Consider the following 27,650-nt stretch of genomic DNA (forward strand, 5'->3'; position numbering starts at 1 on the left):
GTGAAGGAAATAAGTATTTGATCACTTGCTGATTTTGTAAGTTTGCCCACTGTCAAAGACATGAACAGTCTAGAATTTATAGGCTAGGTTAATTTTACCAGTGAGAGATAAATTATATTAAAAAAAAAAGAAAATCACATAGTCAACATTATATATATTTATTTGCATTGTGAACAGAGAAATAAGTATGTGACCCCCTACCAACCATTAAGAGTTCAGCCTCCTCCAGACCAGTTACACGCTCCAAATCACCTTGGTGCCTGCATTATAGACAGCTCTTACATGGTCACCTGTATAAAAGACTCCTGTCCACAGACTCAATGAATCAGTCTGACTCTAACCTCTACAACATGGGCAAGACCAAAGAGCTTTCTAAGGATGTCAGGGACAAGATCATAGACCTGCACAAGGCTGGAATGGGCTACAAAACCATAAGTAAGACGCTGGGTGAGAAGGAGACAACTGTTGGTGCAATAGTAAGAAAATGGAAGACATACAAAATGACTGTCAATCGACATCGATCTGGGGCTCCATGCAAAATCTCACCTCGTGGGGTATCCTTGATCCTGAGGAAGGTGAGAGCTCAGCCGAAAACTACACGGGGGGAACTTGTTAATGATCTCAAGGCAGCTGGGACCACAGTCACCAAGAAAACCATTGGTAACACATTACGCCGTAATGGATTAAAATCCTGCAGTGCCCGCAAGGTCCCCCTGCTCAAGAAGGCACATGTACAGGCCCGTCTGAAGTTTGCAAATGAACATCTGGATGATTCTGAGAGTGATTGGGAGAAGGTGCTGTGGTCAGATGAGACTAAAATTGAGCTCTTTGGCATTAACTCAACTCGCCGTGTTTGGAGGAAGAGAAATGCTGCCTATGACCCAAAGAACACCATCCCCACTGTCAAGCATGGAGGTGGAAACATTATGTTTTGGGGGTGTTTCTCTGCTAAGGGCACAGGACTACTTCACCGCATCAATGGGAGAATGGATGGAGCCATGTACCGTCAAATCCTGAGTGACAACCTCCTTCCCTCCACCAGGACATTAAAAATGGCTCGTGGCTGGGTCTTCCAGCACGACAATGACCCGAAACATACAGCCAAGGCAACAAAGGAGTGGCTCAAAAAGAAGCACATTAAGGTCATGGAGTGGCCTAGCCAGTCTCCAGACCTTAATCCCATCGAAAACTTATGGAGGGAGCTGAAGATCCGAGTTGCCAAGCGACAGCCTCGAAATCTTAATGATTTACAGATGATCTGCAAAGAGGAGTGGGCCAAAATGCCATCTAACATGTGTGCAAACCTCATCAACTACAAAAAACATCTGACTGCTGTGCTTGCCAACAAGGGTTTTGCCACCAAGTATTAAGTCTTGTTTGCCAAAGGGATCAAATACTTATTTCTCTGTGCACAATGCAAATAAATATATATAATTTTGACAATGTGATTTTCTGTTTTTTTTTTATATATAATCTATCTCTCACTGGTAAAATTAACCTAGCCTAAAAATTCTAGACTGTTCATGACTTTGACAGTGGGCAAACTTACAAAATCAGCAAGGGATCAAATACTTATTTCCTTCACTGTAGGTTCCAACTCGGACGCCATCTCTGATGCGGTCTCAGACTCTGACCACAGCATGGCGTATGCCTCCTCAGCACTAAAAGAAACGTCCTCGCCATAACATCACGAACACAACAATTTTTTTTTTTTTAATAAACATATATATTGTGTGTGTGTAATTATATATTCTCTAACTGCCTATTCTAATATAATAAAAGATAGATAGATAGGATAGAAATCTATCTATACAGATAATGTTTTATAGTGTAACACTATTTTTTTTTTTTCACAGTATTATTCTGCCAGCAAGTCTCTAGAGTCTCTTCTCCTAAGGCTGGGTTCACACGACCTATTTTCAGACGTATACGAGGCGTTTTTTGCCTCGTTTTACGTCTGAAAATACGTCTCAAATACGTTGTCAAACATCTGCCCATTACTTTCTATGGGTATAACGCTGTATTGTTCCCACAATACAATACGTAAAATTACGCCTCGTAAAAAGAAGTGCAGGACACTTCTTTGGACGTTTTTGGAGCTGTTTTCTCATAGACTCCAATGAAAACAGCTCCAAAAACGGACGTAAAAAACGCCGCGAAAAACGCGAGTTGCTCAAAAAACGTCTGAAAATCAGGGGCTGTTTTCCCTTGAAAACAGCTCTGTATTTTCAAACGTTTTTGGTCACTACGTGTGCACATACCCTCACACTGAAACAATGCGTGAGGAGAAGAAAAGAGGGAGGAGATTTACTGCCAGAAAGGTCAAAATAAAAACAAAATGTGATCGCTGTGATAGGTTCTCACAGCGATCACATGTTCAGGGACCATCAGATTGGTCCCTGATACTCTGCCCAGAGATGTTAGTAACAGCGTGGGCACAGGGCTGTGTGCATGGGTTTACGTGCACACTATATTTTGCATTGAAATGCATGTGATCGCTGTGATTGGTTGTCACAGCGATCACATGTTCAGGGACCAAAAGATTGGCCCCTGACACTCTTCCCAGGGCTGTTAGCAACAGCCAGGGCACAGGGCTGTGTGCACACACACACTCTGAAGTGCCGCCGTAAAAACACAGCCAGCGGTCGGGAACCTGTTCAACTTTTTACTAGTCCCACTAGGGGACTTCACTATGCGATCGTCCGATCGCTTTTATAATACACTGCAATACGTCTGTATTGCAGTGTATTACTTACTACCTGTCCATTTACAACAGACAGGCATCTGCTAGGCCATGCCAGAGGCCTGACGCATACAGGTTTTAGCGCATGATACAGCTGCTCTGTATACAGGATACAAAGCAGCTGTATCTCAAAAAATAAAACATTTTAATACAAATACATTAAAGTTGCACAAAACACACGTTAAAAAAAAAAAAAAAGGCGGAAGAGCCGATATACCGTGGTGATTGACAAAACATGATACAGAAATTCACAAATAATGGAGGAATTCTCCAGCTCACCAGTTTGCATGTCCAGGTTTAGACTGCGCATGGATCCTCATGGCGGCACACGGTATAACGCTGGTTCCCCTGACTGAAAGGTCTAACAGAACCTAACGCTGATGTGAACGAGGTCTTAAAGAAACACTCCGGGCAAACTTGATGCGTTATGCCTAGTACAGGACCTGAAGGGGCGGTGCATGACAACGAAATATTTTTTTTCTTGGTGTGAATTTCTGTACAAGTAGAAAGGATGCAATCCAGCGTGGGTATGTTTAAAAGGAAATGGTATTCCAACTTTATTTCAGATAATAAAATCAATACGTATGGGGGTTGGTTGCTTCAGCAATAAGCTTACGCGTTTCTTACAGATCACCTGTCCTTATTTATGGCCCATTATGAAAGCTGCAAACAAAACAACCTGCATTTATATCTGGTCAGTTCTCCATTGAAATTTTTCCCGTTTCACTCCGTGTCCAATCAATGTAACAAACACAAGGAAGTCCGACATCTCCTGTGCAAAAGATGCGCTGACAAGCTGGAGCTCCCACCCGAGTTTGCAGGAACTAGACGGCGCATCTGGCTAATGCAACCTACGTCCCAAATAAGTAAGGGTATGTTCACACGGCCTATATTCGGCTATTTTTCGGGCCGTAAACGCCTGAAAAACAGCCGAAAAATTGGAAGCAGAATGCCTCCAATCATCTGCCCATTGATTTCACTCTGCGTGTGAACATACCCTAAATGTTGCCAAAAATGCATTTGTTCCAGCAGGAAGAATTGAATTACATTCACTATATTTATGTTATTTATACAATAGAGCGGATATAAATGCAAAAGGACGTTCGGTGATAACGGTTAAAACAAAGATCCTTGCAGTGAGCGAAGATATAGAAGCGTAAGATAAAAACAAAAGAATAAGAGAAAGACAATTGGTCACAATGATACAAATGTCAAACAAAAATATACAATATATCTGGTAAACAAATTTTTTGTTTGTTTGACCAAATAAGTTATATTGATAATAAACTGTATTTATTAGAGCAATTTTTGCGTCCGGTATTATCTACCGAAACAAACCTTTGATTGAATATTAACAAGGTGATGATGCTGCGTGATCTCTGGGCGGCTACAGGGTTATGAAAGATCATCATAAACAACATAGATGTGTATCGATATATTGGAGAGGAAAGAAATGATCAACTTAAGGGTATGTTCACACACACACTAATTACGGACGTAATTCGGGCGTTTTTGCCCCGAATTACGTCCGAAAAATGCGCCTCAATAGCGTTGACAAACATCTGCCCATTGAATGCAATGGGCTGACGTTTGTCTGTTCACACGAGGCGTATATTTACGCGCCGCTGTCAAATGATGGCGCGTAAATAGACGCCTGCGTCAAAGAAGTGACCTGTCACTTCTTGGGGCGTAATTGGAGCCATTATTCATTGACTCCAATGAAAAGCAGCGCCAATTACGTCCGTAATGGACGCGGCGTTCAAGCGCCTGCACATGCCGTTACGGCTGAAATTACGGGGATGTTTCCTCCTGAAAACATCCCCGTAATTTCAGCCGTTTCGGATGCTGCCGTGTGAACATACCCTAAGGGACACAGAGCTCAAGATGTAAATGTAATGTCATAATGGTGCTGGTCCAGAGCCAGGGTTGTAGCCTTGTACTGGGCTTATGTTTACTTGGGAACCAATTCAGTAGTGAAACATAGAAGTTCTTTTTTCAAGATTTAAGCCCATTGGAAATCTGGTTTTCAGATAGTAGATCCAAAAGGCGTCTGTCTAGAAGGACGTGTTTACGGCTGCCACCTCTCGCTGGGCGTTTTACTTGCTCTCCGGCATATGTGCTAAATGGCTTAATCGATCTGTTAGGACATGGAATGAAATGTCGTGCTGCATTCGAAATAGCGAGAATTGCAGGGTTTCTGATGTAACAGATGTTCAAGTATTCTGGTCTAAGGGTGTGCTCACACGCAGTGTTTTCAGACGTAATTCGGGCGTTTTACGCCTGAAAAAACGGCTCCATTACGCCTACAAACATCTGCCCATTGCTTTCAATTGGTTTTACAATGTTCTGTTCCCACGAGGTAATTTTACGCGTCGCGTCAAAGAAGTGCATGTCACTTCTTGGGATGTTTTTGGAGCAGTTTTTCATAGACTATTGAAAAACAGCTCCAATAACGTCCGTAAAATCCGCCACGAAAAACGTGAGTAGTTACAAAAACGTCTGAAAAACAGCTCTGTCATTTCAGACGTATTTTGCTACTGCGTGTGAACATAGCCTTACATTTTCTGGTCCTGCAGCTGACATATATGACGGCATTCTGTACATTCGATAACGTAAACTACGTCCTCACTATTAGGGTATGTTCACACGGCAGCGTCCGTAACGGCTGAAATTACGGGGATGTTTTCAGGAGAAAACATCCCCGTAATTTCAGCCGTAACGGCATGTGCAGGCGCTTGAACGCCGCGTCCATTACGGACGTAATTGGCGTCAATGAATAACGGCTCCAATTACGCCCAAAGTGACAGGGAAATATAGGGCTCGTGTGAACAGACAAACGTCAGCCCATTGCTTTCAATGGGCAGATGTTTGTCAATGCTTTCAAGCCGCATTTTTCGGACGTAATTCGGGGCAAAAACGCCCGAATTACGTCCGTAATTAGTGTGTGTGAACATACCCTTACAACTACTATAGGTTTTAAATCGGGAAATTTCTACTGTTACTGGAATCATGAAACCTTTTATTAGGTCAAGCAAATGTAGACTTTGCATGGGTACGAACCACATCTAAAAAACATTATGCTGTAACCACATGACATTAGCTCTGTTGGATGAAAACCGAGATGGGGACAATATGTTGCCAAGTGTGGAAGCTCTTCTAGAAACTATTCTGCAACCATGTTTTAATAGATCATCCAATTCTTCATCCTCTAGAAGAATTGGGCTATATCTTTGGATATCTTTAATTTGATTGCTGCACTTACTGCAGTACGAGGGTTGGCTGATCCAAATTTGGAACATTGCGCCTTTTCCTATGGAAGAGCAGCCGGTCTCTAGACTTCGAGTCAGAGATAGCCTTGGCCCATTTGTCTCTGTTCCATAAGGCTTCCGTTTTTTTGCGGAAACAATATCGTACCACAATCAATGGTAATGCAAACGGAAGCTATGGTTTCCGTTTGGCTTTCCGTTCATGCGTCCCCCATGACGAAAAGGTGTAACGGAACCCATGAACGGACGCCAGACGCAGATGTGAACAAGGCCTAAGCTAGAAAAGGGAATCTACTACTGCACAGGCTTTACCAGACAACACCATATTATCCCTCACTTCCAGTAACGCAGCGCTGACTTTCCTGATCTTCGTGATGATTAACTCTGCAGAATTGTCACCCATCTGGTTTTAGAAAGTGTTCAAGTTACAAATCAGCCCATAATAACCTTATCCCCCAACATCACCCATGTCCTGTCACGCAGGAATAAAGCTCCTGCCAAGAGAATGAGCTCTGCAGACTGGAAGAGGAACGATGAAGGATCAGCACATTGCAGCCTCTGTTTGTCTTAGGCCTTATTCACACTGAACTATATAATTCAACGTGGCTGCGCACACGGCCGTTGTTTCAACGGACAGTGTGAAGGGTCCGTGAGAAAATAGGACATGTCCTTTTTTTTTCAAGCACCCCTCCATAGACTCTAGTATATGGGGGGGGGGGGGGGGGGAGAATGCGTGATATAGAGTCCCGAAAAGCACCTCGGACGTGAAAAAAGGCAGTTTTTCACGTCCGAGATGGCGCAATGTCCGTGCGAATCTAGCCTATGTTCACAAGCAAAAAAAAAGGCTGAAAAATATGGGAGCTGTTTTCAAGGGAAAACAGCCGCTGATCTTCAGCCGTTTTTTATGCATCAAGCGTTTTTACAGTCGTTTTTTGGAGCCGTTTTTCTATTGAGACAATGAAAAAGCGCTCCAGAAACTGCCACGTAAAAAAAACACCCCTTGGGAACGAAACACCGTTTTTCGCATTGAAATTGATGGGCAATTGTTTAGAGGCGTTCAGCCCCCGTATTTTCAGAGGTTTTAGGGGGCAGTATTATAGTAGTTATATTCTTGTATATAGGGGCAGTATTATAGTAGTTATATTCTTGTATATAGGGAGCAGTATTATAGTAGTTATATTCTTGTATATAGGGGAGCAGTATTATAGTAGTTATATTCTTGTATATAGGGGGCAGTATTATAGTAGTTATATTCTTGTATATAGGGGGCAGTATTATAGTAGTTATATTCTTGTATATAGGGGCAGTATTATAGTAGTTATATTCTTGTATATAGGAGGCAGTATTATAGTAGTTATATTCTTGTATATAGGAGCAGTATTATAGTAGTTATATTCTTGTATATAGGGGCAGTATTATAGTAGTTATATTCTTGTATATAGAGCAAGTATCATAGTAGTTATATTCTTGTATATAGGGGGCAGTATTATAGTAGTTATATTCTTGTATATAGGGGCAGTATTATAGTAGTTATATTCCTGTATATAGGGGCAGTATTATAGTAGTTATATTCTTGTATATAGGGGCAGTATTATAGTAGTTATATTCTTGTATATAGGGGCAGTATTATAGTAGTTATATTCTTGTATATAGGGGGCAGTATTATAGTAGTTATATTCTTGTATATAGGAGCAGTATTATAGTAGTTATATTCTTGTATATAAGAGCAGTATTATAGTAGTTATATTCTTGTATATAGGGGGCAGTATTATAGTAGTTATATTCTTGTATATAGGGGGCAGTATTATAGTAGTTATATTCTTGTACATAGGGGGCAGTAAGTATTATAGTAGTTATATTCTTGTATATAGGCGGCAGTATTATAGTAGTTATATTCTTGTATATAGGGGGCAGTATTATAGTAGTTATATTCTTGTATATAGGAGGCAGTATTATAGTAGTTATATTCTTGTATATAGGGGCAGTATTATAGTAGTTATATTCTTGTATATAGGGAGCAGTATTATAGCAGTTATATTCTTGTATATAGGAGGCAGTATTATAGTAGTTATATTCTTGTATATAGGGGGCAGTATTATAGTAGTTATATTCTTGTATATAGGGGCAGTATTATAGTAGTTATATTCTTGTATATAGAGCAAGTATCATAGTAGTTATATTCTTGTATATAGGGGGCAGTATTATAGTAGTTATATTCTTGTATATAGAGCAAGTATCATAGTAGTTATATTCTTGTATATAGGGAGCAGTATTATAGTAGTTATATTCTTGTATATAGAGCAAGTATCATAGTAGTTATATTCTTGTATATAGGGGGCAGTATTCTAGCAGTTAATGATGGCAAAACCAGACAGATTTGCTGAGGATTTTTCTTCTTCTATAGTTCTTGGTTTCATTTATACAAGGCTACCTGTCTGTTACAACTCTAATATTATTATGTGAATACAACCATGTGTTTGTTCCTGTGAGGTTGTATTGCACTGTGTTAGTGAAGAACGTGTAGCCTTAGAATAATTTGCTTTTAGATTATGAATGATTGATACAAACCCAAATGTGTTCTACTGGTTTTATTGCAATATTTTAAGTAGGAATGTAAATATAAAGATAAGAATTCATCTGACCACAAAACAAGATGAAGAGGTGTAGTCTTCTGGTAGATTCTCGGAGCATGAAGTTAAGATGGCTGCCATCCTTCAGTTATCACAGTACTGTACCTTTACATTAGACAGCATCAGCACTGTGATAACTGAGCCAGGGTAGCCTGTCAGTCACAGCGTCTTTCACCAGGTTCAGCTTCCACAAGCTTGAAAAGCATTCAAACAACTGTCCACCTATATTAGCAGTACGGATAAAGTTGTTAAAAACAAAAAAAAAAAAAAAAAGGGAATATTTCAATCTATTATACACAATAACCATTTTCTCTGCGGTGTTAGAATGTGCCACTAGAGGGCAGTATTGTACATAAAGGGGTATTCAAATCAGGACTAATCAGCAGATCTGCGGCCCCTTCATTGTTTACACAGGCTCAGTGCCAAGTACTGTAGCAAAGAAGCATTCAAGGGAAGGGTACTGAGCTGCAGTACCAGGCAAAGCCACACTAGTTTGTAGGGCGCTGTGCCTGCATAAACAATAAAAAGAGCCATGGCACTCCAGTGACCCTTCATTCTGTTGATCGTCGGGGGTCCTAAAATTCCTCTTTAAATGCTTAAGTTCTGTCTGCCAGCAGCTACCATTAGGGAGATCTTATTAAAAAGATGTTATCCGGGTTCTGAATTTTTTTTCCTAGATTTTTCTCGAAAATGATGATGGTTTACATTCAGACAGCATGTGACTGCTTCAGTCAAAGAGCTCATTGATGACAAACCATATTTCTGAAATTATGCCTTGCATATGAATCATCACCTTTAAGTCCTCTGATTGGCTGCAGCGGTCACATGCTGCCTGAATGTGAAAATTCACCAAGAGTGCCGCCAGAGAGTAAAGTGCTGGATCGCCAGGGAAAGGATAGGAGACTACGGCTTCTTTGGTTAACTCACGTCATTTCAGGCATTAGGAAGAAAAAAAAAATTGGAAACCAGATAACCTCTTTAGGCCCTGATCACACAGAGTTTTTTTTGGCTCTGAACCGCGTTGGAGTCAGTGCCGAAACACGTCCAAATTCGCCTCCCATTGGAGACAGGTGTTTAATACTTTTTTTTGGCCGGCTTTTGCCCGCTTACGGAAAGATTAAGCGGCATGTCCTTTCTTGCCGTAGTTTTCACTTTTGACCTCCTATTGAATCATTTTTGAGCATTTTTTGCTGCATTTATTTGTCCAAGGTCCTTGCAGTAGCTTCAATGGGCGTGGACGAAAAAAACGTGGAAAAATACATGCAGGCAGTTCAAAATCTGCCTCAAAATTCCTGCAGGAATCCTGGGGTAGATTTTTTTTCTGCCTGCAAAAAAAACAAAAAACTGTTGAAATCAATGTATGCCATAAGCTCCCCCTAGTGGTGGTTGCAGGCAGCCTGAATAAAGTGGTTTTACGAAATCAGCACAGAATTTGACCTATTTAGATAAATAGAAAGAAAATACATTAAATGGTGTTTGAGGGCGGACACTCACTTTAAGCAACATGAAACGCCAACAAGGAGGAATCTGTATTTTGGGGTTCTCCATTTGTCAAATGTACAATACACTCAGTTCTTGAGCGATTAAGTTGTCCTCAGGCAAAGTCGTTACCCTGTTTCTGGGAAAGCTGGGTGTCTATTATTATGGTTGCCATTATAGCTCCAAGAAGGGGAGCTCATTCAGCGGTCCTGGAGACCTGAAACGCAAACCAAATACATAGCAAAATAACGTATAACTGGGCAGATTTGTAAAGGGGGCTACGCTGTGGGAGCGGTAAAAAAAATTGACCAACACGTCCAAAGTTATTTACTGCAGTCACAGTAGAGGGTTATTTTTGGAGCAACCATAATCCCATGAGACTTCGTGGAACTAAATTATAAGGCAGGGTACGAGAAGGTTGGCGGTCCTCCAATGAGTATTAAAGGGATGAGAAGCGGCCTACAAAAAAAAACAACTTTCCTTACTGCTGGTGAGGAGATGATAGAAAACCAGGGACTGAGGCTTCGTAGAAGGACTGGACCTCGTGAGAATTTCCATGTAGACGGCTTGGAAAACCTTCCTGTTATAATAAATTATTCATAAATTCAAATTTACTTGAAAATTACACAAATCTTCACCCACCTGCGTTTGCTCTGAGGATTTGTCCCATTTGGGTTGAGGGGGGATACGATTGGTGACGAGGGCGGATTTTAAGTACACTCTGGGTTAAACCAGACCTTAATATATACACGCCGTGATAAGGTGGGAATTGTGCAGTGAGCGAGAAGTGGCTTCAATGATCAGGATCGCGCCAAAGATTGTGGCCTGCTGGGAAATTTTATTGCGGTTAATAAAGCCCTTCTCTTTTCTCATAGGAAAGCTCCATGCAGGTCTGTGGATGGGCAAAACCGAGCTCCACCCTGAGCTCGGGATCCCACATAGCGTAAACGCTGCAGAATTTCCGCAACGGAGTTCTGTGCGGAAATTTCGAAGCATTTACAACAGCAGCAAAGTGGATGAGATTTAAAAAAAATCTCACGCCCAGGCGGGGGAAAAAAAACAAACAACATACACATATACTTAGGCCTCATGCCCACTTCAGTGGAAAAACTTCAGGGTGCCATCCGTTTTTTTTTCACTGATAGCACCCGGACCCATTCATTTCAATGGGCCCATGCACACTTCCGTTATTTTCATGGATCCATTGTTCCGCTAAAAGTAGAGGTTGTCCTACTTTTGTCAGTGATTCTGTGACCGTGGGGCCCATAGAAGTCCATCGGTCCGGGAAAAAAACAAAAACGGACGGCACATGGAAGGCTTCCGTGTGCCATCCGTATTTGACGGATCCGTTACCCTAGCAACTATGGGTGTTTCCTGGGACATGTGACAAGTTCAAATGAAGTTTAACACGGAAACCACACAGATACACTGATCCGTGAAAAATGGCCGTATAAACGGTGATGGAAGTGTGCATGAGGCCTTACCCAGAACTCCCTGCTTCTTCCTTCAGTCCAGTCTCCTGGGATGCCGTATCATCTCATGTGACTACTGCAACCAATCACAGGCTGCAGCGGTCACATGGCTTGCAACATCTTAGGAGGCCGGACTACGCACAGAAGAGAGGGTAACTCCCCCCCCCCCCCTGCGCTCCTTTCTATAGCAGAAATTCCATCCGAAACGTCCAGGTCGGATATGCTGCAGTTTTCACGCAGCGTATCTGACCTGTGGGAACCCGGCCTAATTCCCTATGCACAGGACTAGATGAAAAGTCAGCAATCTGTATGGAAATGCAACCAGCACTTGTGAAGTTCCAAATGGTATTCTATATGGGTACCAAAGTATTACCCCCCCCCCCCCCCCCCCCCGTCCACCGTCCAACCAGCGATATAAAACCAACAATATTAGGTGAGAAAATCTGCACATGTAGGAATATTTTTGCAAAGATACAAACAGGCACAGTATTAAATAAACATGATACAAGAATGACCGATCCCTCAACAGCAGCTTGCTGACACTTTCCCTGTAGCAACAGGATTTTTTTCTACGTCACACATGCTGACGTGTTCCAATACGGGATTGCTGGAAGATGTAGCATTTCTATTAATAAAACACAATACAATTCCCTCACATAGAACCGTAGGGATGTTTATTGCCAACGTCTTGATTTCTTCTACATTGTAGCTGGTACGACCGGGCTATGAGCTTCTTACCTTCTACATCTTCTCTCCTCAGCGTCCGCAACACCTGTAATACCTGCCCAGGCGGACAAGGACAAGCGGATTAGTGACTATGCCGATCAATACGCTCTTCATTCTCAAAGGTTTGGCCAGTATAAGTATTTGTAGCTTTGCTGCTTAAGGAAAAAAAAATAAAAAAAATAAAAAGACAAAAAAAAAACTATTTCTAAATAATGTCTAATCACAGAAGGGGTGTGACCCTATGTGTGTCTAAGGCTGGGTTCACACGAGCATGTTCAGTCCGTAAAGGACGGAACGTATCTCAGCCGCAAGTCTCGGACCGAACACACTGCAGGGAGCCGGGCTCCTAGCATCATAGTTATGTACGACGCTAGGAGTCCCTGCCTCGCTGCAGGACAACTGTCCCTTACTGTAATCATGATTACAGTACGGGACAGTAGTTCCACGGAGAGGCAGGGACTCCTAGCGTCGTACATAACTATGATGCTAGGAGCCCGGCTCCCTGCACTGTGTTCTGTCCGGGACTTGCGGCCGAGATACGTTCCGTCCTTTACGGACCGAACAAACTCGTGTGAATCCAGCCTATAAATCCTTTAAGACCTCGCGGGAAAAGGGGACATGCCCTATCTTCGGGCGTTTACGCCTCTGACCTCCCATTGACATCAATGGCCGCGGGCAAAAAACGGCCTCAAAATTCTAAATGGAATTTTGAGGCAGATTTTTTGCCTCCAAAAAAACTCTGCGAACCCAGCCTAAAACAATCCAGAAACTCTAGGGCTGGGTTCACACACGCAGTTAGTGGTGCAGACAAAGCCAGGAGTGGATCCTATAGGAAGAAAAGTATAAAGATGTAACCATCTCTTCTCTTATTCACTCCTGTCTAACAAAAACAAAAAAAACAAAAAGCATGAAAAACTGCATGTGTGAATGCAGCCTAATAGTCCAGCAGTTGCTTGCGGAGGAGAATTGCAAAATATTCTGAAATCTCACAAAACTAGAAGCAGAAGACCGAAGAGAACCAACAGCTTAGTTTCCGCCACTCTCCATACACTCTAATAGAGACTGCTGCAACCCCCAAAAACAAACAAGCGCTGGTCCTCTTCCCCTTTTTGCACTGGGTTTAAAGTAACAGTGGGTCGGCCGCAGCAACCAGTGGTTTTCTAGTTGCATCTGTATCGGAGCCAGACAAAATGACACTTCACATCTGAATGTTTGTTACAGTTGTATCCAGTCAAAACAATCTGCAAACTACATCCACAGCTCTCTCTTCTGTTCTGATAGCTTGTTACAATGTAACAGTGCATGCTGTTTCTCAGCTGCCTATAGGGCTCTGGATGTAAACAAGAAAATCCCATTCACTGACAGCAAACAGAACAAAGGGAAACCGATACACGAGATATATTACAAGGTTGCAGAACTTTTCATTTGACATCAAACTGCTCCTATAGTTGAAGTCTTCTATCAGGGTATAGATTTGGTTGCTCCACAGTTCTATAAACTTATGGAAAAGCTGAGTGACCAGCAATAGGACTGCATTACAATAGTCACCCAGCTTTCCCAGACTCCAGAATAGCATCCCTATTACCATAGTGTTGCATAATCAGGAAGATTTGCCCATCAGGGCTCAAGGAAAGCAGAATGACAACCCCCATGGTGAGTGAAATGCGGCCATGTTTGTTACCCAGCTTTCCCAGAGGCAGATGCAACGAAGTTCACAACCAATTAACCCAAATGATTCACAAGCCAGGAAGGAAAGGGTTACAGGACTCAGTTATATGTTCCATACCCACAATCTGTACAGAACCAAACTCCTCCTCGCCCAGTGCCCTCCCTGCCCAGTGCCCTCCCTGCCCCTCCTGCAGGATCGCCCATGTAAACAGGTTTTAGCTATATTTACAATTGCTTGGCAGGAACAAAAAAAGGGGGGGGGGGCAGCATGCCAAAATTTAACCCCTCCAGCCCCAGTGCAATGCCACCCCCACCCCAGTGAAAACAATCCTAACACGCAAAACATGCGCTGTATCCATATACATTAATGGCAAAACCAAACAAACAAAAAGATACATTGTATAATAAATAGTTACTATAGTAAGATAATAATTGCTACTCACCTGGCGTGCTGCACGCACTCCGTATTACGGAGCATTGCTGTCTGACTGGAATAAGCAGTGTCATAATATACAGCACCCCCGGTTCTTCCTGGCGTGATTCTGCTCTGCATCTAGGCACCCCCTTCCTGGTCAGCGACTCCCCCCAAGTGCGGCAGCCGCTGTGCACCCTCCGTTACAGGAGGAAGAGCTGGTGACGCAGCAGCAGTAACGTGACAGGCGCCATTTTTGTGTTTTTATTAAATCTCTCTCAGCCATGTGATGGGATAAAAAAAAAAAAACAACTTCCGGGTCTCATGACAGGAAAATAACAAAAGGCACATGAGACTGTGATGAGGGGGAGGAGGGGCTCCCTTAGGTGCTGCTGATATCTGGGGTGCAGAGGGTGCTAATGTGATGAATTCATACTACAGGGGTTATAAACGACAGTCAATGTTATTATTATATTATTATTTATTTTTATTATTTATGTATTTCTATTTTATTTCCTTTTGTATAAAAAAATTGGCACAGTTGCCCCTAGCAACCAATCAGATTACAGTTTACTTTTTTTTTTTTAGGAAGCTGGGTGAATGAAAGCAGCGACCTGATTGGTTGCTATATCCCCAGCTATTTGTGAAAAAACAATAAAGGCGAATGTTAGAGCTTTTGTCCATAGCAACCAATCAGATTACCGTTATAATGAAAGAAGCAATCTGATTGGTTGCTATAAGCAGCAGTCTGATTGGTTGCTATATCTACCTCCTTTGTGTAAAATAAAAAAAAAACAAGACAATTGTTAAAGCTTTTATCCATAGCAACCAATCAGATTATAGTTTACATTCTGAGGCAGTTAGGTGAATAAAAGCAGCGGCCTGATTGGTTGCTATATGTCCCTTCTATGTGTAAAAACCAATATAGACAAATGTTGGATCTTTTGTCCATAGCAACCAATCAGATTACGGCTGCAATTTTTCTGAGGCAGCTTGAAAAATAAGCAGCAATCTGATTGGTGGCAACATCTGCCTTATATAACAATCCGTATAAATGAAACATGAAGCAGTTGCCCATAGCAACTGCCGGATTTTTATTTTTCTGAGACAGTGGAAAATGAAAGTAAAAATGTGATTGGTTGCTACATGTCCCATGTATGAAATTCAGTGCAGCTAAAACTTGGAGGAGTTGTCCATAGCAACCGAACAGATCACTGGTTTCATTTTCTGGGCAGCTTACAAAGAGCAACTTGCTAAACCACCAGGTGTAAAAATGCATAGCAACCAATGACATCACTACCTTAGTTTTCGACCCGGCAGTGGAAAAATGAAAACTGGTTTGGTTGCTATGGGTAACTGCTCCATTTATCGTCTATTTTTGTATCCACAAGGCCTTATGTCTCGGCAATGTATGGCCTCATGTACATGACCGTCTGCAATTCAACCCATAAAACAGTGCACTATCTAGAACCATTATCAAAACTTAGGCCCCATGCACACAAACGTATTTTTGCGGCCGCAATTCATCTGCAATTCTGCAGGTGAATTGCGGTCCCATTCATTTCAATGGGCCCATGCACACGACCGTGGTTTCCAGAAGCCTGGACCGCAAAAAGAACGGACATGTCTTATTACGGCCGTGTTTTGCGGTCCAGGCTCATAGAAATTAATGCACGTGTGCATGTGCACGGCCCGCGATTTGCGGGTGGCCCGCGGGTGACACTCCGCGGCCGTCCGACCCGAAAATCACGGCCGTGCACATGGCTACGGTCGTGTGCATGAGGCCTTAGCATGCTGTAGGTGTGGTGTTTTTTCTTGTATTTTCTCCATAGGCTCCTCTACAGAACTTTAAATACCAAAGAAAAACACATGTACTAAATTTGACATAATAAAAAACGCAACTAAAAACGCTTGTAAACCTCATGGCCTTTTTTTTTTACATGCATTTTAAAAAGCAAAAAAAAATAAGGTGAGGGTGAGGGGGGCCATACAGTGGTCCGCTCACCCTATATATGCATTTTTAGGGCGGATTTACACGAACGTGATTTATGTCCGTGCAACCCGAGTGATTTTCACGCGGCTCGCACGGACCTATACAAGTCTATGGGGCAGTGCAGACTGTCTGTGGTTTTTGCGCAGCGTGAGTCCGCTGCGTAAAACTCACGACATCTTCTATATTTCGGCGTTTTTCGCGCATCACGCACCCATTGAAGCGAATGGGTGCGTGAAAATCACGCTCAACCGAACGGAAGCACTTCGGTGGGACGCTCGTGATTCGCGCAACATCAGTCAAAAGTATGAATGAAAACAGAAAAGCACCACGTGCTACAAACATACAAACAGAGTGTCATAATGATGGCGGCTGCGCAAAAATCACGCAGCCGCGCATCCTATGTGATGCCACACGGAGCTGTAAAGTGCCTTTTGCGCGCGCAAAATGCAGCATTTTTTGCGCTCGCAAAACGCACGCGCTCGTGTAAATCCACCCTTAGGCTATGTTCACACGGAGTATTTTGGGGGAGGAATATCTGCCTCAAAATTCCGTTTGGAACTTTGAGGCAGATATTCCTCTCCCTGCACGCCGATTTTCGCGGCAATTATCGCACCGTTTTTCGCCCGCGGCCATTGAGCGCCGCGGGCATAAAACAGCGAGATATACGCCTTAGGCTGCATTCACACATCGCATAATTGTTGCAGATTATGTGGCCATTTTTTTTAGTCAAAATATCAGGCTTTGTTTACATAGTGCAGATTTTGCATTTATTAAGCCAAAACCAGAATTGGATCCCGCAGAGGGGACATTTTAAGGCCCTTCCTTTATATATTTCTCCTGTTTAGGTTCCATTTCTTGTTTTGGCTTGACAAATGCAGGCAAAATCTGTATCTTAGGCCGGATTCACGCGAGCGTGTGCGTTTTGCGCGCGCAAAAGGTCCTCAAAAGCTCCGTGTGTCATCAGCATATGATGCGTGGCTGCGTGATTTTCACTCAGCCGCCATCATTATGACACTGGTTTTATGTTTGGTGCTTTTCTGTTTTCAATCATAGTTTTGACTACTGTAGCGCGCATCACGCGCGGCACACGGAAGTGCGTCCGTGTGCCGTAAGCGGTTTTCACGCACTTATTGACTTCAATGGGTGCGTGCAGCGCGAAACACAGCCAAATATAAGACATGTCGTGAGTTTTACGCAGTGGACATAAGCTGTGTGAAAATCACGGACTGTCTGAATGGCCCCATTGACTAACATAGGTCCGTGCAACGCGCGTGAAAATCACGAGCGTAGCACGGACGTATTATAGGTTCGTCTGAATAAGCCCATAAGTTTTTCTTTTATATTTCCCATTCCTTTTGAAACCACTTCTGGCTTTGGCTCAATAAATCGGCATCAAAATCAGCAACAAAAACGCGATGTGTGAATTCATTCCTTATGCCGGGTTCACATGGGGCGGATACGCTGCATAAAAGCACGCAACGTATCCACCCTGTGCGCTGCAGAGAAGTACCGGTGAAAAACCGCACCAAACTGTGCAGTTTTTTGCCCGCAATTAGTTGTGGAAACTCCTCAGCAAATACAGTAGCAGCAAAGTGGATGAGATAAACCAAATCTCATCCGCACGCTACGTAAATACTGAGCGGAAAAAAAAACGCTTGGCCCAGGAGGCCGCGCTAGAGGGAGGAACACAGACTTCTGGGTAAGTATTCGGTTTTGTTTTTTTCCAGAGTTGCGTTTCTTGCGGTGGGATTGGTACGAACCCGCCGCAAAAAAACTCAACTGCTATTTGTTGTGGGATTTACCTCCCCATTGATTTCAGTGGGGAAAACCCGCAACAAATAAGCAGCGTTTACGCAAATACAATTGACGTGCTGCGGAATAAAATTCCGCACCACAGGTCAATTTTTGAGCGGTTTTGCCGCTCAGTATTTACGCAGCGTGTGGATGAGATTTGTTTTATCTCATCCACTTTGCTATTATTTGCTGCAGAGCTTCCGCAACTAATTCCGTTGCGGAACAACCGCAGTATTTACGCAACGTGTGAACTGACCCTTAAAGTTCTCTTCTGCGTTGCGGTTTTTCCGTTCAACCCTTATAATGGGTCCCCGTCGCGCTGATTCTGAGATTTTCATAGATTTTTATAGCGCTGCCGGGGGGACCGGAAGTCTAGTTGCACAGTCTTCTTTGATGACGATACGACTCTTTATCATGTGACCACCCCCGACAAACTCTGTACAAGCAGGAGCAGTAGTACCCCATAGAGAATTCCGACGGAAAAAAACGCACCAAATTTTGGTGCAGTTTTTCAGCTAAAATGTCTGCCGTAGGTAAAAAATACCAAAACTTATACCTACCCGTAGTCATGGCGACGCATCCCATCCCCTCGGGGTGACGTTTCATCCCATGTGACTGCTGCAGCTTGTGAGTTATGATATTTATGGTGGAATCGCAGCATTTCCACCGCAAAAATTGCAACATTTGCGATTTGTAGTGGGTTTTACCTCTTATGGGGTAAACCCACGACAGAAGCAATTAAAAAAACGCACCGCAGGTCAATATATGAACGGTTTTTCGACAGGTTTTTTACGCAGCGTGTGAATGAGAGCTACTGATTTTTTGCAATGAAAAGCCGTTGCGTAAAAGCACAGTATTTGCGGTGCAGATTTTCGCACCGCAAATCCACAGCAAAGTACAGTACAATACATGTGGATAGGTTTTTCAAAACCCCATTCACATGTAGTGGAAAAAAAATGTGTGGAACAGAGGACATGCTGCAGCTTTTGGCTGGGTTCACACGTGGCGGAATTTCACTTAAATTCCGCTGCGGACACTCCGCAGCGTTAATCCGCAGCGGAGCCGTTTCTGCATTGACTTCCACTTCTATTTAGAAGTGTTCGTTTAGACGATGCGTAACATTCCGCTGCGGAGCATAGGCTGCGGAGCGGAATTTGGTGTCCGCAGCATGCTCTGTCTGTTGCGGAGCAGTGGCGGACTGGTTGCGGACTCATGGCGGAATTTCTCCATTGACTTCAATGGAGATTCTAAGTTCCGCAATGAAGTCCGCAGCTGTCATGCACATGTCATGTGTGCTGCGGATGCGTCTTGCTTTTTTGCCATGACATTTCTTCATTCTGGCTGGACCTATGTATTTCTAGGTCTACAGCCAGACTGAGGAAGTCAATGGGGCTCCCGTAATGACGGGAGCGTTGCTAGGAGACGACTGTAAATAGTCACTGTCCAGGGTGCTGAAAGAGTTAAGCGATCGGCAGTAACTGTTTCTGCACCCGGGACAGTGACTACCGATCCCAATATACAGCAACCTGTAAAAAAATATAAGTTCATACTTACCGAGAACTCCCTGCTTCTGTCTCCAGTCCGGCCTCCCAGGATGACGTTTCAGTCTAAGTGACGGCTGCAGCCAATCACAGGCCAAGCACAGGCTGCAGCGGTCACATGGACTGGCGCGTCATCCAGGGAGGTCGGGCTGTATGCCGAAAGAGGGACGCGTCACCAAGACAACGGCCGGTAAGTATGAAAGTCGTTTACTTTCACTAGGGAAAGTGCTGTCCCTTCTCTCTATCCTGCACTGATAGGGAGAAGGGAAGCACTTTTCCCGCAGTCCGCAGCAGCTAGTCCGCATCAATGTACTGCACATACTGCCCTTAGGTCATGTTCAGACGCGGTAAATAAGCAAAATGTGCCAGAATTCTATCACAAATTGCAGCGATCGGTGGGGATCCCAGCGATCAGACAATTACCACCGAGCCTGTAAATAGATGATAATTGTCAATTCTGGTACAACTCCTAATCTAATGCCAGACATTGACCTATTGTTAGAATAAATTCTATAGGTTACATTTAGTTTTTTTTAAGCATTTTCTGTGGTGTTATTTTTTATTAATTTCTATCACTTATTTATGTAAAAAAAAATATATTATACGCAAATATTGAAATTTGTCCACTGAGCACTAGTGCTGTGTACACTAAAGGCAGCAGTCATCTCATAATCACAAGAGGGCAGAATTATAAAGCAGGAGGCAGATAACCCAGGATCACACCATTCAGCTTCATCTCCCTCCTCCCCCTCTCTGCACGTCACAGAGCATGCCCGCTACATTCTCCCACAAAAGTCAATAAGTAATTTTCTGACTAAATGTCTGCGTAATGTAAATCTCTGGTATCGTTGTGTCAGCAGTTCAGGCACTCTTTATTTTATGTAAAGAAAATAGAATAAAAAGATATAAAATTTTGAAATAATTCGTTAAAAAATGTGACTATTTTTTGCAGACCAAATTAGACTTTTTATAAATATGCACCCAATGTGTTAATCAGGTGTGAATGTGCTGGGGCATTAGGTTGGGGGGTTTCCTAGTACCTAGAAAGCCCCATCTGAGAAGTGGAATGATCAAATTATTTCTGCTACCACTAGGGGGAGCTCACTGCATATGGATTTATTATGTCGTTTTTAGGAGTAGTATAAATTTTTATGCAATGAGCAGTGGGGGGAAAAAATATTAATTTATTTTATGGTGTAACTATGTGGCTGGGTGGAGTGTAGCAGGGGGTTTGGAGCTCTGTATCAGAAAAATAAAGCTCTGACCTGTACAACAAATTTCCAATAAACAAATCTTCACATGAATTAAATGTTATATGGTGCGTTAAAAAGCAATAGGGGATTTGTCTCACTGATGGGAGGCAGGGAAGAATCAGATCCTCGCAGATACTACTTAAATTGCAAAAAAAAAACAACGCCATCTGTTTCCATTCCTGCTTTATTTAAAGAGACAGACAAGTAAAAGGGAATTTAAGGACATGGATTAAGACGTAGCTTGGCTGTCCCTCACCCAGGACAAAGATTCAGTTTGCAACCCCCATTGGCCTCCCCTTCCCTCATGAATTTACGCTGTGTTGCAGTTCCCTGCGCAGCCGGTGGTCAAAAGCATCGCCGTGCAGGGAAAAATTTTGAAGAGACCACAGCACTGCTTTAGCGTCTCAGAATCGGTGGGAGATCTCGGCGGTTGGACCCCCGGCAATCAGAAAGTGATGGCATATCCTACTGCCCCGTTGTTACTGTAAGGCCGGATTCACACGAGCGTGTGCGTTTTGCATGCACAAAAGGCACTTGACAGCTCCGTGTGACAGCCCTGTATGATGCGCGGCTGCGTGATTTTCGCGCAGCCGCCATCATTATGACACTCCGTTTGGATGTTTGTAAACAGAAAAGCACGTGGTGCTTTTCTGTTTTCATTCATCCTTTTCACTGCTGTTGCGCGAATCACGCGAGTCCCACGGAAGTGCTTCCGTGTGGTGCGCGTGATTTTCACGTACCCATTGACTTCAATGGGTGCGTGATGCGCGAACAACGCACAAAGAATGGGCATGTCGTGACTTTTACGCAGCGGACTCACGCCGAGCAAAAATCACGCAACTGTCTGCACGGCCCCATAGAGTATATATATATATATATATATATATATAGGTCCGTGCGACGCGCGTGAAAATCACGCGCGTTGCACGGACGTATATCCCGTTCGTCTGAATAAGCCCTAAATGTGAACTATTAAATCGTTGTTTTTCTTCCAGGGGCTTTAATATCCTGTGCCCCCCCCCCTAAGGTTGTGATGTCAAATGTTTGTAATGATGTCATATGTATTTTTCCCAAGGAGGGTGATGCCGTACGTTTGATGTGATGTCATATTTGTTTTTCCCCAACAACTGTGATGTCATATGTTCATTTTTTCTTTTTAGAGCTTTTATATAAAAAAAAAAATTCTGAGACATGGGCCTCATTTATCAACACTGTCTAACAGTACAACATGGGCCCATAGCAGCCAATCACAGTGCAACATAGCACTTTAAGTAAAAGCTGCACTCTGATTGGTGGCTGTGGCCGACACGGTCAGGTTTACATTTCCACTGTTTAATAAATATTTGTTTTTTTTCATAGCATGTGATGTCATGTGTTTTATTTCTTTTTTATTTTCAGGGCTGTGATGTCATGTGTTTTATTTTCTTTCTTTTTTCAGAGCTGTGATGTTAAATGTTTCTTTCTAATTTGTGTGATGTCATAATGTACTTTTTTACCCCCAAAAACTATAAAGTGATATATTTTCTGATGTCTTAATGTGTTGCAATTGCTTGGAAAAAATATGACATTGCCGTCCTTGAGAAAAAAATCTCAAGGACGACAATGTCATATTTTTTCCAAGCAATGTGATGAACGTTCTGTACAGATCTGACAATTGTATCCAATGTAGATAATCCACTGTGACCTAAACACATCAGCCTACAAGTTGCTCTCGGAAAGTTTGCAATAATGTATCAGTGCAGGTAAAATGTATCAGCCTGGGGACCGGGGTCAAGCTCACAGTATTGTTTAGGGTAAGGCTTCGTTCACACTAGCGTTAGTATACGTTTACCTCTCTTCCGTCAGAGGAAAAGAGGATCATAAGATTAAACGGAAAGCAACGGTTCCATTTTTATTACCATTGATTTCAATGGTAATTCTTTTGTTTCAGTTGCTTTCCGTTTGTCTCCGATCGCTAGGTAATTCTAACGGAACCGTTGCTTTCTGTTTAATCTTATGATCCTCTTTTCCCCTGACGGAAGAGAGGTAAACATATACAAACGCTAGTGTGAACTTAGACTAAAGCCACACGGAACAGCACTGACCCAGCCAACAACCGCGCCGGCACCATGTTTGGCGCGACTGTCAAATAGCCTGTTAATGTCCGCGCGTTGTTGTGGGTAAAAAGGCCCTTTACCTGCAAAGTTGTGCGGACATTAATTAATACAGAGTTTTTGGCCGCACAATTTTGCAGGTAAAGAGATGTTTTACCTGCCAAAACGCTATTTGACAGCCGCAGTAAACATGGTGCCGACGTGGTTGTTAGCTGCATCATGGCCTGTTCAGACGTGGCAGAATTTTTACGCTTCAAATGTTGGTGCAGATTAGCGGCAATTACGCAACGAATCTGCAGCAACTTTTTCATATTTGACAGGTAATTCAGACGTTGCAGAAAACACAGCGGACTTGCCACAGATTTCAGTTTTTGCATTGCAAAGGCTGAAATCCGCAGTGAAATTCCGCTTCTTCTCCGCAACAGACAGTGCATGCTGGGAGGGAAAATTCCGCACCGTAGCCTGATTTCCGCACAGTTATTTTCTGCAACGTCCGAACTAAGTTTCCTAAAAATGTATAGAAACAAATGTAAAAAACGGCTGCGGGAGAATTCCACTGCGGACTGTCCGCCACGTTTGAATGTGCCCTTAGACGGGATACAAATGTATGAAAAACTGATCTGTGGGCAGTATTAGGTCTGTACAGAGTTTTAGACTGGATGGAAGCGAGAATACTCTCAGTTCTGAAACAAAGTTTATTAGAAAGTTGCAGAACTTTTCATTATTCAATGATTAAAACAAGAAAACTCCCTATATTCTGAAAACTACCGAATGAAAAAAAAATCATTTATATAGTAAAGTGAACTAGTTAGTGAGGATCTGTCCCCACTTTCTGTCCTATAATTCTCACATATTAGTGCAAAATGTGACAATTTGTATCCAAAATCCATTCCTGCTGTTCAAACATTGTCCTCCAAGTGGCACCAAAGAGCTGTAGTTCAACCTTCTATAGTCCTATGTTTTTGTTTGGAGCAATAAGACTACATGTCCCAGAAGGCCGAGCGGCGGGGCGGCTGAGTCTCCACAATGAATTGTGCAGAATTCTTTGCTGCTGATGTGTGAGGGAGCAGCCTGTGCTGGGCGTTGTGTCCCTCCTGTGCCACAGACAATCCTCTCCCTTAAAGGCTCCCAGCCTGGACGTGGAATATGTAATGTAGGAATTCCTCCTGCTTCTTACTCTCCATACTGCAGGAATATAGAGGAACCCAAGAGGTGAGTTGGGACTTTGCAAATTGCAAAAACAAGGATCTTGTGTCTCAGCTCAGCCCTCATCTTCTCTGCCTGTCATTCAAAGCTGCAAAGTGCAAAAGGAAGGGCACTGACGGGTACTGATGGCTCCTTAAGGGGGCACCAGGGAATCCCCTTTACTGCTTGCCCTATATATTGTCTTTGTTGCAACCGCACCAGTTGCATTTATTAAATCTGTATAAATAAATAATAATCCTGGTTTAAAATATATTAAACCACTCATTGTAGCGGAAAGGGGGAATCGTCGTGTCTGTGCGCAACTGTAGTTGCAGTGTTATTGAATTTTTAGTGTCATGTTGCTTTAAGAAAATATGCGTCTAAAGTTGCAGTTCATCACATTGGTTCTCTGCAACCTACAACTGTCAGATCATGATGGGAGTCATAGTTTCACAACCGCTGGAGAGCCACAGGTTAAATACGGATGTCAGGGATGCTAGGAGTTGTAGTGGTTTGGAGCCACATGGTTGTCAGGACATGCTGAGTGTTGTATTTTCCCAACAGCCAGATAACCACAGGTTGCAAACTGCTGTCAGGGCATGCTGGTAGTTGTAGTGTCACAACAGATGAGGAACCACAGGCTGAAAGCAGCTATTAGGCACGGCTGGGAGTTCTAATGTCACAACAGCCAGGTAGAAATAAGTTGCAAATAGATTTCATGTCTTGTTGGGAGTTGTAGTGTCACAGCAGTCGGGGAGTCACAGGTTGCAGGCAGCGATTAGGCCATGCTAGGAGTTGTAGTGTCAGGACAGCCAGAGAGCAAAAAGTGCACTAGGTCTTATATTGCAAAGGGTTTTCAAATCAAATAGATGTCGCTAAAAGTCTCTCTTAAAGTCACCAATCATTATATGTCATGTCGCTTTAATTTGGGCTGGAACGGGTTAATTTCATTTACGTTTTCTTTGGCATCTTAAGAGGGGCCGGGACAGAGCAGGAGGCTGTAACCAAATATTTTTTTCCGATTGGTTCTTTTACAGATCATCGTCGGAGTTGGGTTTCCAGAAGTACAAACACCCCTTCTCATGGCGTCCAAACTTTTGAGAGCTGTCATTCTTGGACCTCCGGGATCTGGCAAAGGGACCGTGTGCCAAAGGATCGCCAAGAACTTTGGGCTGCAGCATTTGTCCAGTGGTGATTTCTTAAGACAGAATATCCGATCTAACACCGGTAATATAATGCTAACCGCAGATTTATCCTGAGCGCGGTGCGGGGGGGGGGGGGGGGGAGTAACTTTCTCTGCTATGACATATGTTTTATTAATGAGGTTCTACATACAGTATGGCTGAGTGACACTGATACAATATGAGGATATGTAGAAAACATTAATCCCCAGAGAGGAACTCCATATTCAGTGTTGTAAGTCACAACCTAGAAAGTTTTAAGTGTATTGTAGATAGACAGACAGACAAGATATAGGATAGATAGATAGATATAGGATAGATAGATAGATAGATAGATAGATAGATAGATAGATAGATAGATAGATAGATAGATAGATAGATAGATAGATAGATATGAGATAGATAAATAGATAGATAGATAGATAGATAGATAGATAGATAGATAGATAGATAGATAGATATGAGATAGATAGATAGATAGATAGATATGAGATAGATAGATAGATAGATAGATATGAGATAGATAGATAGATAGATAGATAGATAGATAGATAGATAGATAGATAGATAGATATGAGATAGATAGATAGATAGATAGATAGATAGATAGATAGATAGATATGAGATAGATAGATAGATAGATAGATAGATAGATAGATAGATATGAGATAGATAGATAGATAGATAGATAGATAGATAGATAGATAGATAGATAGATAGATAGATAGATAGATATGAGATAGATAGATAGATAGATAGATAGATATGAGATAGATAGATAGATAGATATGAGAGAGATAGATAGATAGATAGATAGATATGAGATAGATAGATAGATAGATAGATAGATAGATAGATAGATAGATAGATAGATAGATATGAGATAGATATGAGATAGATAGATAGATAGATAGATAGATAGATAGATAGATAGATAGATAGATAGATAGATAGATAGATAGATATGAGATAGATATGAGATAGATAGATAGAGAGATAGAGAGATAGATAGATAGATAGATAGATAGATAGATAGATAGATATGAGATAGATAGATAGATAGATAGATAGATAGATAGATAGATAGATAGATAGATAGATAGATAGATAGATATTAGATAGATAGATAGATAGATAGATAGATGATAGATAGATAGATAGATATGAGATAGATAGATAGATAGATAGATAGATAGATAGATAGATAGATATTAGATAGATAGATAGATAGATATGAGATAGATAGATAGATAGATATACGATAGATATGGGATAGATAGATAGATAGATATGAGATAGCTAGATAGATAGATAGATAAATAGGAGATAGATTAAAAAAATGCGCCAAAAAACGCCCGAAAATGCCTCCCATTGGTAAAAACCGTCTCCCGGGCGTTTATGTCTCTGACCTCCCATTGACATCAATGGGAGGCAGAGAAAGCGCATTTCGTGGTGTTTTTGCTTGCGGCGCTCAATGGCCGCAAGCAAACAAAGCAGCGAAAAACGCTCCAAACGGCGTGCAGGCGGATCAAAATCTGCCACAAAATTTCAAACGGAATTTTGAGGCAGAATTTTCTGCCTGCAAAAAACTCTGTGTGAACCTGCCCTAAGTATCCCAGACCAGTCAAGCCTGAACTTTCCTTTTTTGGTGTCTGTAAACAATGTTGCTTTCCCAAGGTCATCTAGACTCAAATCATTGTCTAGTCATTACTCCAAATGCTGCCTTGTGGTTTTCCCATAACTACTGAGCTGCTTCTGACTTTATACTGCAGCGGTTTTCTCTTGAAGTTACCTAAAGAGTGTAAACGAATCAAAACTCAGGTATGAATACGACGTTGTGTGGCTTATATTTAGAACATGTCATAATAATAACAATGCAGAATATTTCACTATGTGGCTAAAGCTGAACGTTCATAGAACCCTCACGGTGCAAAAGAATCCCAGATTTACCTACAACAGTGGTTCACATCTGTATTCTTGTACATAGGGGGCAGTATTATAGTAGTTATATTCTTGTATATAGGGACAGTATTATAGTAGTTATATTCTTGTATATAGGGACAGTATTATAGTAGTTATATTCTTGTATATAGGGACAGTATTATAGTAGTTATAGTCTTGTATATAGTGGTCAGTATTATAGTAGTTGTATTCTTGTATATAGGAGCAGTATTATAGTAGTTATATTCTTGTATATAGGGACAGTATTATAGT

General features: G+C 42.2%; 2 protein-coding genes across 5 annotated transcripts in view; one reads left to right on the forward strand and one right to left on the reverse strand.

The window, feature by feature from the left end:
• Positions 1-14,687, reverse strand: part of JAK1 (Janus kinase 1) — a 116,778-nt gene extending 102,091 nt beyond the window's left edge. For 2 of the 4 annotated variants that reach the window (XM_075832770.1, XM_075832768.1), the window contains exons 1-2: positions 14,428-14,687; positions 12,329-12,371 (exon numbers count right to left, since the gene is read on the reverse strand). The gene's annotated coding sequence lies outside the window, so the exon portion shown is untranslated. The remainder of the gene's footprint in view (positions 1-12,328; positions 12,372-14,427) is intronic. The other 2 variants (XM_075832772.1, XM_075832769.1) reach the window with 1 other exon arrangement.
• Positions 14,688-24,095: 9,408 nt separating this feature from the next.
• AK4 (adenylate kinase 4) overlaps positions 24,096-27,650 on the forward strand; it is a 47,811-nt gene continuing 44,256 nt past the window's right edge. Inside the window, exons 1-2 of the mRNA XM_075832089.1 lie at positions 24,096-24,282; positions 25,293-25,482. Coding sequence (XP_075688204.1) covers positions 25,338-25,482 — 145 coding nt within the window. The 5' untranslated portion in view covers positions 24,096-24,282; positions 25,293-25,337. The remainder of the gene's footprint in view (positions 24,283-25,292; positions 25,483-27,650) is intronic.

Source organism: Rhinoderma darwinii, chromosome 7 (genome assembly GCF_050947455.1).
Source record: "Rhinoderma darwinii isolate aRhiDar2 chromosome 7, aRhiDar2.hap1, whole genome shotgun sequence".
NCBI lineage: Eukaryota > Metazoa > Chordata > Amphibia > Anura > Rhinodermatidae > Rhinoderma > Rhinoderma darwinii.